Genomic DNA, 14257 nt, shown 5'->3' with positions numbered 1-14257 from the left:
TACAAAATGCCTCAACAAACTGCGTTGTTTAGAGAATGAAACCATGCTGCATGTGCCTTATCCTGAGTAATAAAACAGAGCAGGATCTCAGAAGAGGTAGTGGTGACACTGCTCAAATGCTGATGCGATCCAGGAGTTGTGGAACATATGGAAATGTCTCAGTTATCAGAAAGGTGCTTCCAAAGGTCAGTATTAACCAACACAGTGCCAGATTACTCTCATCAGGTGGAAAGGAAACTCATGCCTAGCATGAATAAAAAGGTTTTTCAACTTTTCTGTCATAAATTCTTTGGTAAACACACCGTGAAAAAAAAGCATCACACCTGTTTGCCTGACACCCAGAATTGTTATAGCTCCAGGGGAAAAAAGAGTTGATGAAAGTGAATTATCAGTAAATGGATTTTTGAAAGTAGTTGTGTAACTCCTTTTGGTGTATTTGCTTTAAGCCGATTTTATTTCTACACAAGCTAAAAATTAGCACACAAGAGATAGTTTTGGTTCACACTTAGAGCTTTGTTCATGTCGTCTCTGAAGGGAGGAGGTGCCTGCCATCATAGTGCACAGCTGGATAAAGACAGCATTTATTAGGGTAAGTTGTACAAGCTCTGTTTCCCTGAAGAGGTGGGATTGGTAATGAAATGATAAAAAATGGTATCTGTAGCCAAAGAGGGGCAGTGGGGATAATGTTTGTGCCTCTTGAAGGGGTTTGGCCAGGATGCATGTATCTTGCCATGCTTTTATGCAGTTAAGGACATGACAACTGTAGCATCTTTCTCTCTCAAAAGGTTTTGGTGAGCCTTTCTTCTCCATGCAAACTCTCCTCAAAGCAAGCTGCAGGTAATATGACCCCTGTATTAATGAACCTAGTGAGGTTTGGGTGTGAACTGCCTTGTTGGAGGAAACCCATGGCTCCAAAGAGGGAGAACAGCTAGGGATCAGTTGTGAAAATGTTTGCTTCCTTGTTTCCCTTGTTAAGGCAGTCCTTTATGGTGGTGTCTTTGAAACACTTGACTTTGGAGTGAAGGAAACACTTTCTGACACTAAGAGATTCAGTTAAGGTGTTCTTGGTGTTTGAATGGGTAGGAGGTCCTGCCAGTGGATGTTAACAGTGGTCCAGCAAAATCTGTGGCCATGTGTGAATAGAAATTTGGGTTCCCTGCCCCTGCCAGTACAGTTTAAAGAGTAAGCAATAGATTATGGTTACAACCCTAAGCAACTTCCTGTTGTTCTCTTTGTACACACCTTGTTGTTTGACTAATAGTGGTGGAATGACAAGTGTGGTTAAAACCAGAGCATTCACAACCAAATTTCAGGGGAACCAAAACCCAGGCATTCTGTAAAAGATGTGAAATGTTTCTATCCTGTTACCAGAGAATGTGAATAATTGTTGAATTACTTAAAAAGGAAATGTCAACATGTCCTTTGCTATATGCACGACACTCATTTGGGTGAAAAATCACATATAATGCCTGAGTGTTTAAAGTACTTCACATTGCATAAACTGCAGAATCTTTGTTACTAGCAATCTATTGAATGTATAACAGCTAATGTGATTTGAGAGATATTAATAAAAACCTGAAAAGAAAACATGTGCTATAGTTGCAGTTGGGTAAATTGTTGAAAACTGCATGTATGCTAAAGTGTGTCTTTGACAGTAAATATTATAAAATGTGGATTCCATCTCTAATGCTATTGGTTTTACAGCCTGAAAATTATTTTATTTTACACAAGCCATGAACACATTTCAGCTATGTCCAGCCAAATTTTGAAAACCAATTTTTGGCTCACCACTTCTATAGTACAATTCAGTTCTCACCCTTCATATAAAATGTTAGTGGATGTGACACTCTTGTCAGTGTGAGGTGTTTGTTTATATATGCAAGGTGGGTTAGTTGATTGGATTATTTTTGGTTTGCTGGTACAGCTTGTCTAAACAGCTTCATCAGTTAAGGAAATTTCAGTGAATCCTTGTACAAAACCAGGGGTTGACAATGGATAGTTGGAAGTTGAAATAATACTACTGAGGATTAGGGAAGGATTGTCTTACAGACTGAATCATCCTAATTGTTGCTTGGCAGGGTGAGGTACATTGGATTTTTCTTTTTTTTTTTTTTTTCATTGATGAGAACTTTAACAGAATAGCAGTTACAAGAACATGTATGAAAATGTCAGAGAAATTTGATCGAAATGTTTCTTAGTGGGTGAGATACGACAGGACTCAGCCACTGGATCTTTGATGTCCTGAGATGAGGTAAATGTTTTCTTGCTCTGTGTATCTGAGTGTACCCCATATACTCAGGTGATTTTAAGACGGAGCAATCCAAACCATTGCCTGGTCCTTGAACGTCCAGGTGCGCTAATAGGCTTACTTATAGTTCCCTCCAGATGGGTAAGCACTACTTTTCTACTTACAGTCTTTAGGGATGAGATAAGTTAATGAAGAACTTGTTTCTATGTGAGTTATGGTTAGAGAAGCACTGTTTTCAGCTCTGTGGAATTCATGTACTTGAATTCTCTTCCTGAGTTTGGTCCAGTTGGGTAGGCCAATGAGCACTCCTTTTGATGGAATATGAGTAAATAGAAGGTGGAGGTCTAGGCAGGAGAACATGCTTCTGGTGTTGGAATAACCTTCTCTTGCTTAAAACTACATTCTGTCACTTTTCTTCCCAAGTTTTTTACTAGGTTATATCCCGGCTCCAACCCCTAGGGCTAGTTAACCACAGAGTAGGGCTGTCAGTGAGCGTGGTGGCAATGAAAAGACATTTTTTCATGTCATAAAATCATTCAGCTTTGATTGATAGGTAGTTTTGAAAACATTGCATGTGGCTCTTTGCAGTGGTCTTTTATTTTCCATCAGAGCCCTGGCAATCTCTGGTGCTGGCAGGTGGACTGTACCAATCTTGTCCCTCATCTCACAGAATACTGTAGTTACTTGAAATTTTGAGTGTTTGTTTTTTTCTGAAACTGTTTATAGATAGAAATGATTATATATAACAGAGATGTAACAAGGTCTAGGATGTGCTGACTTCTTATTCTTGCTTCGCTGTCATATGTTGGCTCACTTCAGGGAGAGAAGCTCTGTTTATAGCAATCTTGAGTTGAACTCATTTACAGCAGATCTATATTTGGGCATCTTTGCACATATCCTTGTGTCTAAAATGGGCACCATAATTCTTACCTTGTAGAGGAGTTAGAAGATTAGTTACTGTCTGTAAAGAGCTTTAAAAATGACAAATCCTGTGTTTGCATATCTTCAGAATAATTAAGAAGCCAGCCAATTAATCTGCTTCCTAGAAATTAATACTTCAAAATTACTTGCTCTGTAAAATTGTTTATGTACATGATTTGGGGCAGGTATACCTTTTTTCTTTTTTTTTTTTTTTTTTTGCATATGTGATGGTGTTTACTGAGAAACCCAGGCTCCACTCTTGCAGTACACACTGTGTGGACGCAATCTTCGAAACTGAGGCCCATTATATAATTACATTTTTTACTTGTTTACTCATTTTTTAAAATGAAGCTGCATGTTTTTAGTAGTGAGGGTAAGTTAATACCTAGAACAATTGAACATGGGCTCAGGTGGGTTTTTCATTACTTTTATGTTAGGATTGATTAAGGAGGCTCCGTGTCTCACCTTGATCCTATATGTTTGATGCAGGAGCTGTCTAGTGAGATTTTTCTGGCCTATATTACACAAAGTCATGAGACTAGAATGTTATAAATGTCCCTAGACTAGAATGTTATAAATGTCCCTTCTGGCCTTTAAAGTCCGATCTTTTAATTAAAATACAGGGATGTCTTTTGCGGGGCAAAACAAATACTGAGATTCTAGCTCAATTCATGTGGAGGAGCTCTGCATCATTATCAGATTTCAGACAAGAAAGTTGGATAGCAGGTGCTCTAGCGGTTGTTTGAACAAGGAGGGAAAGGCTGTCAATACATGGAGAAAGGTTAGGGTTGTTAAGAATGGTGACAGAATGAGACAGGGTGAAAAAAGAACAAAACACAAAAAGTCTAATTCCTGAAAAATATATAAAACTGCCACTGATTACAGTATTCCCTGTTGTCTCTTTCTGTTTCCCCCATCTGTCCTTTCTTTGTCACTCTGAATAGCACAGTTTTCTACTAATACAGCTGTATTGTGCTTACTTAAGTGGTAGGACTGTAATCTTTATTCCCTTTATCTGTGACATGCTTGAGGAGGGACCAGAACTTGGATTAACTTGACAGTTCATTCCCTCCTCTGTGGCCCCAATGGAAAGGCAGCTAATGAGACACAGGAGAAGTGCAGGTATAGACAAGAAGTGAGGAGCTGTGCCCCCAGCCTTCATGCTGGAATAGGTCATCAGTAAGAATAGTGGGATTTCCATGTTCCTTTTCCATCATTTGCACTGCAAACATTTCACTACAGGAGATCATGGTCCAAACAGGTACCTGACCATTTGCTGAACTTTCCACATACAGGTTGAATGTGTGTGTCCTGAAAAAGTCTCAAACTATGATTTAATCTAAGTCTTTCAAAGGAAGTGATTTTCCTTTTGCAAGCATAAGGAATATATTATAAAGAAACTGAAGACTGGAAGGGATCTGAGGCAACAAGTGGTAGCTAAAAATTAGAGGTTTTATTGATAAGTGGGATATGCAGATCTGAGTGCCATGTCCTTTTTCCAGTGCTTGGGAAGGTGAGAATGCTAGGAATGGGATTGAGGGCATACAGTGGTGAGCAGAAGGATACCTACACCATTAGGTATTGGGAGAAATTTTGACTGTCTCTTGGTTTAGGCAGGTTTGATTCGGCTGTGGTTTATAGAAAATACTTTTCATTTTATAGAATTTTGGTCTATAGAAAGTATCTTCAGGGCACAGCTACTCCATCAGTCACCTAAGGTAGTTAGATGTAGAGATGTATCAGTGTCAGTCCCAGAAGACCTTACATGTGGGAGGAGAGGCTAAGGATATGCAGGAAGGCAGCAGTTCTGGGAATGCTGTGAATGTTTACTAGTGAATATACTGGCATCGGGATGCAGCCTTTCAGGTTGCTAAATGTTAAATGAGGGGCTTTGTGGATTGTTCTGCCAGACTCAAGCATGGTGAGTCTGCACGTCCCAGGCTGGTTGCCAAAAAGCCTTTAGGAAACCTGCCTCATATACAGAGTTCCCAACAAAATGAGGCACTTAACCTGACTGTCCTGAATGCCAGTCCCATACTTTCATTATAGGCCTTATTTCTGTGCAAGGCACTGGAGAGAGCAGCAGTAATGAATGCTGCGAGAAGAAGGAAAATGTCCTGCAGCTAGATAATGCACAGCCTTCTAGGCAAGCAGCTTGTGGTTTCTGGCTGGAAATTCCCACTGGACAGTGTCAAATGCATTTTGAGATGATGGTACCCATGTTCACTTTATTACTAGTGAATAATTTAGCTGTGCTTACTGTGTTGTATCAGTTCCTGTAGGCTTTACTTGTGACCTTTCCTTTTGTGTGGCAGATTTTTTCCCTGTTGATAAACTGCTGCTGAAGTACAAATGGTCTGCATTGAAAATATAGCAAATGGGGCCGTATTAGTCTGGTTGTCTCATCCCTGAAACAAATGCTATAACTGTTGTAATTTGGCCTAATTTTAATGCAAGCCAACAGAATTGCAGGAGAATTAAGGTCTGCGGTGACCTTTGTGTATTCCTTGATTTCTGTTTTGCATGCAAGCTGGGTATGGTATTTTTTTATCAATATAGTAAGAGTTTGTAAAACAGGGTACATTTATGTACAATCTCCCTAATTTCAGAACTATTGATTGCATATTTAAATATAATGACCTCAGAATGCTGTTGCTCTTGGCCCAAACAACATTTGCAGAATGGCTCAGGAAGGTGATTCACTGTCAGATGCCAGAACAGATTTTGTGCAGCAGTTTGTAACTTGATTAATCTAATATTGGTTGAAGAGAGAAGACATCAAGCTATCTTATCTACCATACAATATAGGGTGTGTATGTAGTATATATTTAGCCAGTGTTAAACCAAAGCCAGAACAGATACTACAGCCCATCTCTGAATCTCCTCAGTGTTGGAGATGGAGATCCCAAACAATGCCTTCTAATGTGTTCTTGAGCCAGTGGCTTGGCAGGTAAAAGCCGTATTCTCATTTACCTCTAGAAGTTTTTTTTCTGTAGTTCTGTTCAATACCAGATTTCTATCTACCAGGGACGATGAAGCGACATTAACATGATAAAAAAAACCTTAATCCCTGGGTGCCACCACAAAGAAACACTGAAGCAGCTGAAAGACTGCAGTGGCTCTCTACCCGTTTTGCAAATTACCTCTTTATTTTTTTAAAGAATCAAAATCAAGACCAAAATATGCAAGAAAAAACCAGACAATTAGTAAGAGCCAGCACTTTATGAAAATGCCAGTGTATCTTGAAGGATTTAGAAGACTCACATACCATCAAATGAAGTTTTAATTAGCTCCGGTAAGACTATGAGAAAGACTTTATTTGAGTGGACAAAAGGTCCAACTAGTCTGATATCCTATCTCACATTGTGGCCATGATGACATGCCAGGGAAGGCATCAACTTAGGCACATATTTTACTTTTCCTTTCCCTCTCCTCTGACATGACTTTAAGCTGCTAGTTATTTTCAGCTTCAGGACTGTTTGAATTCTGAATATGTGAATTCTGTGTGCTCAGTAGCCCACAATTTCTGTACAGTGAACTCTCTAGTCTCCCTGCAACTTACCAACGCTTACTGCATTTTCTACTTCCTTTGTCAAGAAGCAACACCAGTTTACTACCAGTTGCATGAAGAACCACTTTCTTTTGTTTGTTTTGAAGCTGGTTTCTATGACATTCATTTAACAGATTTTTTTTTATTGGAAGAGAAATAGAGAAGTGCATCCTTTTCCATCCATTCCATATCTCTTGTGATTTTGCAGATCCATGTTGTACCCCCAAAGTTGTTCCTTTCTTTATATTGAAGAGTCTCAGCTTAAGTTTTTACTTATATGGATATCTGATTTCGACATATGCAAGCCTTTGCATACCACTTTTATCTTTTTCTGAACCTTTCCCATTTTATGTTGCCCCTTCTGTGATGGGAGGTCCAAAGCTACTCACAGTATTCAAGATGTTTCTTAGTGTAATAGCCTTGTCTACTTTGTTCTGTTTCTTTCCCAATCATCCCCAGCACTCTGGTTTGCTTTTTTGGCAGCTGTTGAGCATTGGGCTGGTGTTTTTGTGGAACTTACTCCAGGATCTTACTCCTGAGTGGTAGTACCAAGGACAGAGCCCATCTTTTCACATGTGAACCTTGGAACGTTTTTCCTCACATATGTCACTTTACATTTGTGTACAATGAATTTCACCTGCCATTTTACTTTCCAGTAACTCAGGCGTGTTGAGTCTGCAGTTCTTTATAATAGGTTCTCATCATTACTATATTGAATAATTAACAAACTTTGTCATCCTTTGTAATGCCTGTCCCAGTCTTCAACACAATTCCCTGAGGAAGTCCTCTGATGACCTTGTTCCATTATATGAACTGACAGATGGTCCAGTATTCCAGCTTTGTTTCCTAGCTTTTGATTGAATTTTTTTTTCTTTTTATCCATGGAGGGACGTTTTTCTTGTAAGTCCTAGATGCTTAAGTGTTTCCCTAAAAATCTGTCAAAAGCATTTTGAAGACCATATCATCGTAATCCAAGTGCTTGTTGACCCCTTCAGCAAACTCCACTGGGTTTAGAGGAGTTGACAGCCTTTTACAAAAGCCATACTGACTCTTCCCAAGTACATCATATTAATTCTGATGTCCACTAATCCTGTTCTCATTATAGCTTCTACTAATTGGTGTGATACAAACATGAAGTGTTTTGGCTTTGTAGATCTCCCTGGAAACTTCTAAAAAAATTGCCATGGTTTTTGCCCTCCTGTCATTATTCCACTCTCATGCTAATTTAACAACTATGGGCTATGAATTTCCTGCCAGCGCTAGCAGCACAGCAAGTCTGAAGATGTGGCATAACCTAACCCTGGCATTTGTCTTCCCTTGACTCAAAGCACAATAGTCTCCTTCCTACTAACATGCTGCTGATCCAGTGATGGGGAGGGATTGTTGTCTTCTCCCCCAAACTTGTTCCTTTCTAGGGATGCTGCCTTCTTCCAAACATATTCCCTTCTTTTCCTTCTGTTTCCCCGGGATGTAAGAAATACAGAATATATGTAATGTTTTGTATCTGAGAAGCTGGGCAAAATACTGTCAGTAGAACACATCTGAAAACTTCATGAGTTAACATGTCCTTGAATAATACAAGCTGCTTGGATTCAGGCTGCAGTTTGCTGCTTTTCCTTCAAGGATTATTGACGAGTCTTCAGTTGCTACAGTGATTGTCCTCTTGTGCCCAATAATGTACTAGTGCTTGAGACTGCATACAGATTTCCAGATTCTGAAATGAAAATGTCTTTAGAAGTCAAGAAAAAGAAATATTTTTAGCTTGTTATGTTAAATTTTAATTAATTGCCTCTCCCACCTTTTTTCGCCTCAGAGTTTTTTTAACATGCCCTTACAAACATTAGGTAGTGAATATAAGCCTTAAAGATGCAGCAAATGATTAAGATTCCTCATGCCTCACATTGAAGACAAACTCTTGTTAAGGCTTTTAATTTTTGGTAGCAGTCTTGGTACACAAACTAACTTTTCATAGTTGTTTCGCATTTATAGTCTTCATTCTTATCAATATTGACAGCTGGAATTTTCTTTTTAAATTACTCTCGAAGTCCTGGCTTGAATGATTAAACCATGACTGTACAATAAGTCACTGAAAGATCAGGAAATAGCATCTAACAAGGTCACACCACATTTAAGCTTTAAAAATGGTATTTTTATAGTATATTATGAAGATAATTAAATTTGGGTTATGTTTAGTAAGAAAAGTTTAGGGAAAAACAGTTCATAGGCAAGTAGCTATTACCGCACTATAATCATTTACAAGCCCACAATACAACAAAATTTCGTAGTCACCTTGGAGCCCTTTGAAGCATAATTTAAATATTTATATGCTGTGCTCATGGAAGGATAAGATAACAAACACTGTTGACACATGCTTCATTTCTCCAGTATGAGTTTTTCCACCCAGACATTCAAAGCTGACCACATTTACGAGGAGCTGAAGGCAGGAGCTTGCAGTAGGAATTGTCAGGCAGCGTTATTATCTAGGGTAGCAGCTTTTCTGCCTGTGACAGGTAGCGGCACCACCATGGGAAGATGAGTGCTCATTCTTCTTGGTCTTTCAGTGTTTCAGTAGCTGAACTGTTGCAAGCATCACCACTAATTTACTAATGGAAAAGACACGTTGTGTTACTGCAGCTATCAGGGGATGAAAAGGAGTAACCGACGAAACAGACGTAGTGGTAAGTTATCAGGGGATGAGAGATAAGAGTTAGGATAGGAGATGTCCTTTGAAGTTTCCATGTGAGGTGGAGGGAAGAGAATGAGTTGTGGGACTGTCCCTGTGCATTGGAGAGTGCGGTGCCTGTGTTGGTGTGACTCTCACTTCATAAACAGCAAAAGCTCTTGTCAGTCACAAGGAGATCAGCATTCTGCTCTTGGGAAATTTAGTCTCAGGGGTGACTGTATTGGTGGGAGCTCTACCTCAGTATGCCTTAGAAGTAGTCTTTCTGTTACAGGGCATATATCATTTGGGTTGGTTTTTTGGGTTTGGGAGGGGTTTTTTTGTTTGTTTGGTTTGGGTTTTGTTTTGTTTTGTTTTTTACCAGAACGATGCTTGTTTTTCCCCTTGGAAAGCATGGCAACTTCAGAGCTTTTGCTGTCTTATTTTGAATACAGCCATTATTTGGGCAGTTTTATAAGGACAAAGTTATGGTGTAAACTGCTGTCAATGGGGAACCCAGCACAATAATCAGTATACTACAGTACGGGACTTCTTTCACTCAGGGTCTTAATCTTGTTTCAGTCTTGTCTCTGAAGCAGAGGTCCCTGTCAGCTCATTCCTTAGTCTTTCCTTTTCACCATAGGAAGAAACTCTAGCACTAGATACAAGTCAGAGAAGTGATACATAACAATATTCTTGATGCATCTTAATCCCATTGTTCTTTCCTTGACTGTTAGTCAAGATAGTGCCTTCATACCTGTGCAAGGTATATGAAACTTTCCCTGCCTTTTTCCAAGCTTTACTTTGGAGAACTGTGGCAAAGATGTTTTTATTAAAATGAAGAGTTACCATTTTGCATGTGCATACCTGAATACTGAAAAGACACCTTAAAATGAAATCACTGAATTTGTTTTATATCAAAATACAGAATGCTTATTTTATCTTCTATGAGCCTGACAATTTTCAGAATAAACAATAATAAAAAACCTGTCCAACTGAACCACGGGCTTAACTTGAAATGTGAGTGCCTGCCTGCTAGTCCAATGGATGTGGTGAATGACGGTGAGGGTAGTTGATGTAAATGTGTCCTATAGTTCTTAAACATTTACTGTCATCACTTCAAGAAACTAATTGTGTGTATGCAGAAGGGTGGATGCATCACATGTACCATCTTATTTTCTTGTAGTAAATTAGTTTTGTAAATGAGCAACATTTATTTTAAAAAGAGAATTCAAGGATGACTTAGAGATTCTTTTTAGAGGCATGCTATGATATTTTGCTTGCACTTTGCTTACTTTAGAGTTGGCTACTTCTGGGTAAATGATGTGACAGTTGATGCTGATGCTTGAGTGCAATATGCGTGTTTGAGAGGGGTGGAGGATGTAGATCTGTGCTTTTTGTTGGTCTAACTAAGCGTTTAGATCATGCCTATCAGCATAGTAACTGCACACCTCTAAGTCTAAATTCTGCGACATGAGATCACTGCAAGTCTTCCTCAAAAGAGGTCTGAGTTACCTCACTTTAAAAGAAAAAGTAGGGAGGACTGTAATAGTGTCTCCCCTTTAATGTGAATCCCTACACAATGGGATTAAATCCAGTGCTTGTCTACACTTGTGTCTTCTTTATTCTAATTTTATATGTAGCAGCTTTATGAAACACAAATAACTTGTTACATAAAATGCAGCTCCGAACAGTGTGATTTATCTTTAAATATACTTTTTAAAATAGACCATTCCAGTCTATAAACAGAGCACATTTGTGTGTAATCTTGCTGCACTTTTTACTGCCCTGTAGGTTGTTTTCAACTGCACTGTATTGTTGTAAAAGTTTTTATCTATCCCTAAGTTGATCTATCACTGATTAAATGTTTCTTTCTATTCATGGCATTCAGGTTTAAGTGATATGCACTATTGAAAAACCACAGTATTACAGGATTGTCCTTTTAATGATTTATTGATCTCATCTGTGCTCTGGAGTTGTTTTGCTTCTGAAACTCAACAGATCAGAGCCTGGACTTTCTTTGTACAGCCTGTTAAATGTGAATGCTGCTTCTTATTTTTCTGCGTTTCTGTTTTGTTGGTCTGTTGCTAATCCTGCAGTGCTTGTGGTCTTCTGTATGAAAAGGGTTTTGTATACATGTAACAATGTTTAGTAAATTAATATAATGCACAAATGAATAGTTTTCTCTATATGGAATGCCATCATACGTACTCATGTTACCCAAAAAGAAACCAAACTTGTGAGTGTACTCAGATGCACAGAGGCAGCTGGGTTTTGTAAATGTGAGGTCCCCAGGCATGAACCTTGATGCAAATACAGGTGCACAGACAGTGCTGGAGCCAGTGTAGTGAATCCAGTGTATCTGGGGTGTATTGAACCCGCTCTGTGCACACTGCACAGCTGACTTGTGTATTGTATGTGCACAGCAGGCTGCCAGACGTTTCAGAAGGGGCCAATAGATGGCTGAAATAATGTCTTTTTTGTATGGGCAAAATTCATTATCAGTGTTGACAATATCTGCAGCCAATTCTCCATAGGTAAAATTTCATCCCTTCTGTTTCTGTTTCTATTTATGCTTGTGTTCCTCCTGCCTTGAAATGGCTTTTAATTCTGAGGTGGTTTATATTTGCTTGATCTCCAGCATGGTGTTTGGCTCAGAGGGCCTTTTTCAGCTGAGCTGTGGGTTTGACAACGAAAGCAGAATGTTTGTTGCGATCACTTCACATTTCTTACTGCTGTAAACAATGGCTAATGGCGTGGGAGAACACAAATTACATACCTCACTTGCTGACTGGAGTGAGTTTGGAATTTGCTGTTAGACCCCAGAAAGTAATTGCTGCCACGTGTGGTTATACTCAATTCCTTGTTAACTGGGACGAAGGTGGAAGAGGGATTGAGAAGTTCTAGGTAACGAAGGGACCTGAGTTATCCGGTGCATAGGTGTTTAGCTGTAAGAGCTCCTGCATCACATTAGACCTAATAACCAGATGGTTTTATGTATGGACAGGTCCCTCACTGGTCCCTCTGCCTGTGAAACAGCTGGCTTACTAACTGGTGCATTTAAGGCACCTATGGAAATTAGAGGTGTGTGTTTAGGTAGAATTTTCTCACCTATTTTCATCTAAGTTGGAAGAATTCTGTTTGCTACCTGGCTGTAAATTAGTATGCAAGCTATGCAAAATAAGGTTGTAAATGACCAACCTCATGAAATGGGTTTTAACATAGATGACTGGGGGTTCTCCTCTCCCCACTAGATAATTACTATTATTACTACATTCTGAAAGTAATGAAAACTTTCCTGAATTTCTGTGTTCTATGAAACATACCATGGCCAACATCTTTCATGTAAGAAACGCCATCGGAGAATATGACACTTCTTGTGTGAATAGCATTTTCTTGTGAAAACAAAAAGTTGTTGCAATGACAATTATGGGTGAGGCTTCTTGAAAGAAGGCCAAAAATGTTTTGGGAGTGTGATGAATGAGAAGGGACACTTTCCTTCTTTTGGAAAGGTGAGGAAATAAGCTAGAGCCAGTGCACAGTCCACATTCTTGTGAGGAAGCAGGGGCAGTTCTGCATTTGGTGTCCTGTGCCAGCATCTAAGAAAAATTTTAGGTGAAATATGGAAGGGAAAAAGAACTACAGACACGCCAGTACAGTCACACTATTGTATTCAACTGTAGAAGCTGTTTAGGTAATTATATTCTGTTGTCTATGTGGGAGCTTAAGAACAATAACTTACAATAAGTACCATGAAAGCTATTGCCTTGATACACAGGGGAATCTGTTAAGGATACAGTTTCAACTTCAATCCATGTTTCATGACTTAATAGCTTACAACGCATCTTCCTAGGCTGGCAATGCTTTGGGCTGTGTTTAAAAAGTTAGCTTTTTTTTTTTTTTTTTTTTTTAGGTCTATTTTATTTAAAAGAGTTGCTGAACATTTCTTGTCTTGTTCTAATTTGCAGCATTACTTTACTGTTCTTTTTGGCCATGAAGGGCAGAAGCCACTGGAGCTCCGTTGTGAGGATGAAGTTGATGGGGACGAATGGGTAGAAGCAATTCACCAAGCTAGGTATGAAGCCTGATTTTTAATACTTAGCTCCATTTTACTGTAAACAAATTGGTAATAATTTGAAAATCTAAATTCACTCTCTAAACAGAAATAAACATTACAGTGCATTGGTTGTGTATTGCTTGCGACGCATGGGTATGTTATAGGAAAAAATACCTTTATCATTCATGCTTATATCACTGTATTTTATCATGCACAAGTGATTCTGTTCCAGTTGAAATTAGTTCAAGAAGAATACTCTTTTATTGGAAACAAGCCCTAGGATTAGTCCTCTGTTAGAGGCAATGTTTGTTATATGAATGAAGAAATAAGTGATATGCTAAATGAATAAATGAGTGTTTCTTAAAAAGCTCTTATGTAGTACTAAAAGTAAGAAAGAGCAGGTCAAACCATTATGATGATAAAGTGCAACAAATAAAATTTCAACTTCAAAACTGAAGTTCTGAACAATGATCAGTCTTGTGAAAAGGGATGTGGTAGGACTTCCAGCCATCCAGTAATCTTACCCTGAGAAAAGGTCTGCACGGTGAATGGGCAAGGTCTACAGTATAATCTAAATGAAAATAATTTAACTGAAGTTTTATGAAATGGTTTGCGGAGGCAAATGTCTTTGCTGAAATGCACTTTCTCCAGCCTCCTCTCATAGAGACTCACCTCAGCTTATCTACAGTGCCATGGTAACGCACAAGGAACCAGGCAGTTTCTGAGTTGCTTAGGACATGAGCCATGTAAACAGAAGTGATTTTGCTTTATAACTAAAAATGAACACCACCAGCTAGTAGTTCTTAATGTAGAACTTGTGAA

At 38.8% G+C, this 14257-nt stretch overlaps 1 protein-coding gene across 2 annotated transcripts in view; it reads left to right on the top strand.

The window, feature by feature from the left end:
* RASGRF2 (Ras protein specific guanine nucleotide releasing factor 2) overlaps window positions 1-14257 on the top strand; it is a 131572-nt gene that overhangs the window by 27285 nt on the left and 90030 nt on the right. For both annotated transcript variants that reach the window (XM_030004761.1, XM_030004760.1), the window contains exon 2: window positions 13347-13453. In XM_030004761.1, coding sequence (XP_029860621.1) covers window positions 13347-13453 — 107 coding nt within the window. The remainder of the gene's footprint in view (window positions 1-13346; window positions 13454-14257) is intronic.

Source organism: Aquila chrysaetos, chromosome Z (genome assembly GCF_900496995.4).
Source record: "Aquila chrysaetos chrysaetos chromosome Z, bAquChr1.4, whole genome shotgun sequence".
In the NCBI taxonomy this organism is placed as follows: Eukaryota; Metazoa; Chordata; class Aves; order Accipitriformes; family Accipitridae; genus Aquila; species Aquila chrysaetos.
Note: the sequence above shows the minus strand (reverse complement) of the source record. Positions and strands in the feature narration are given on the sequence as shown.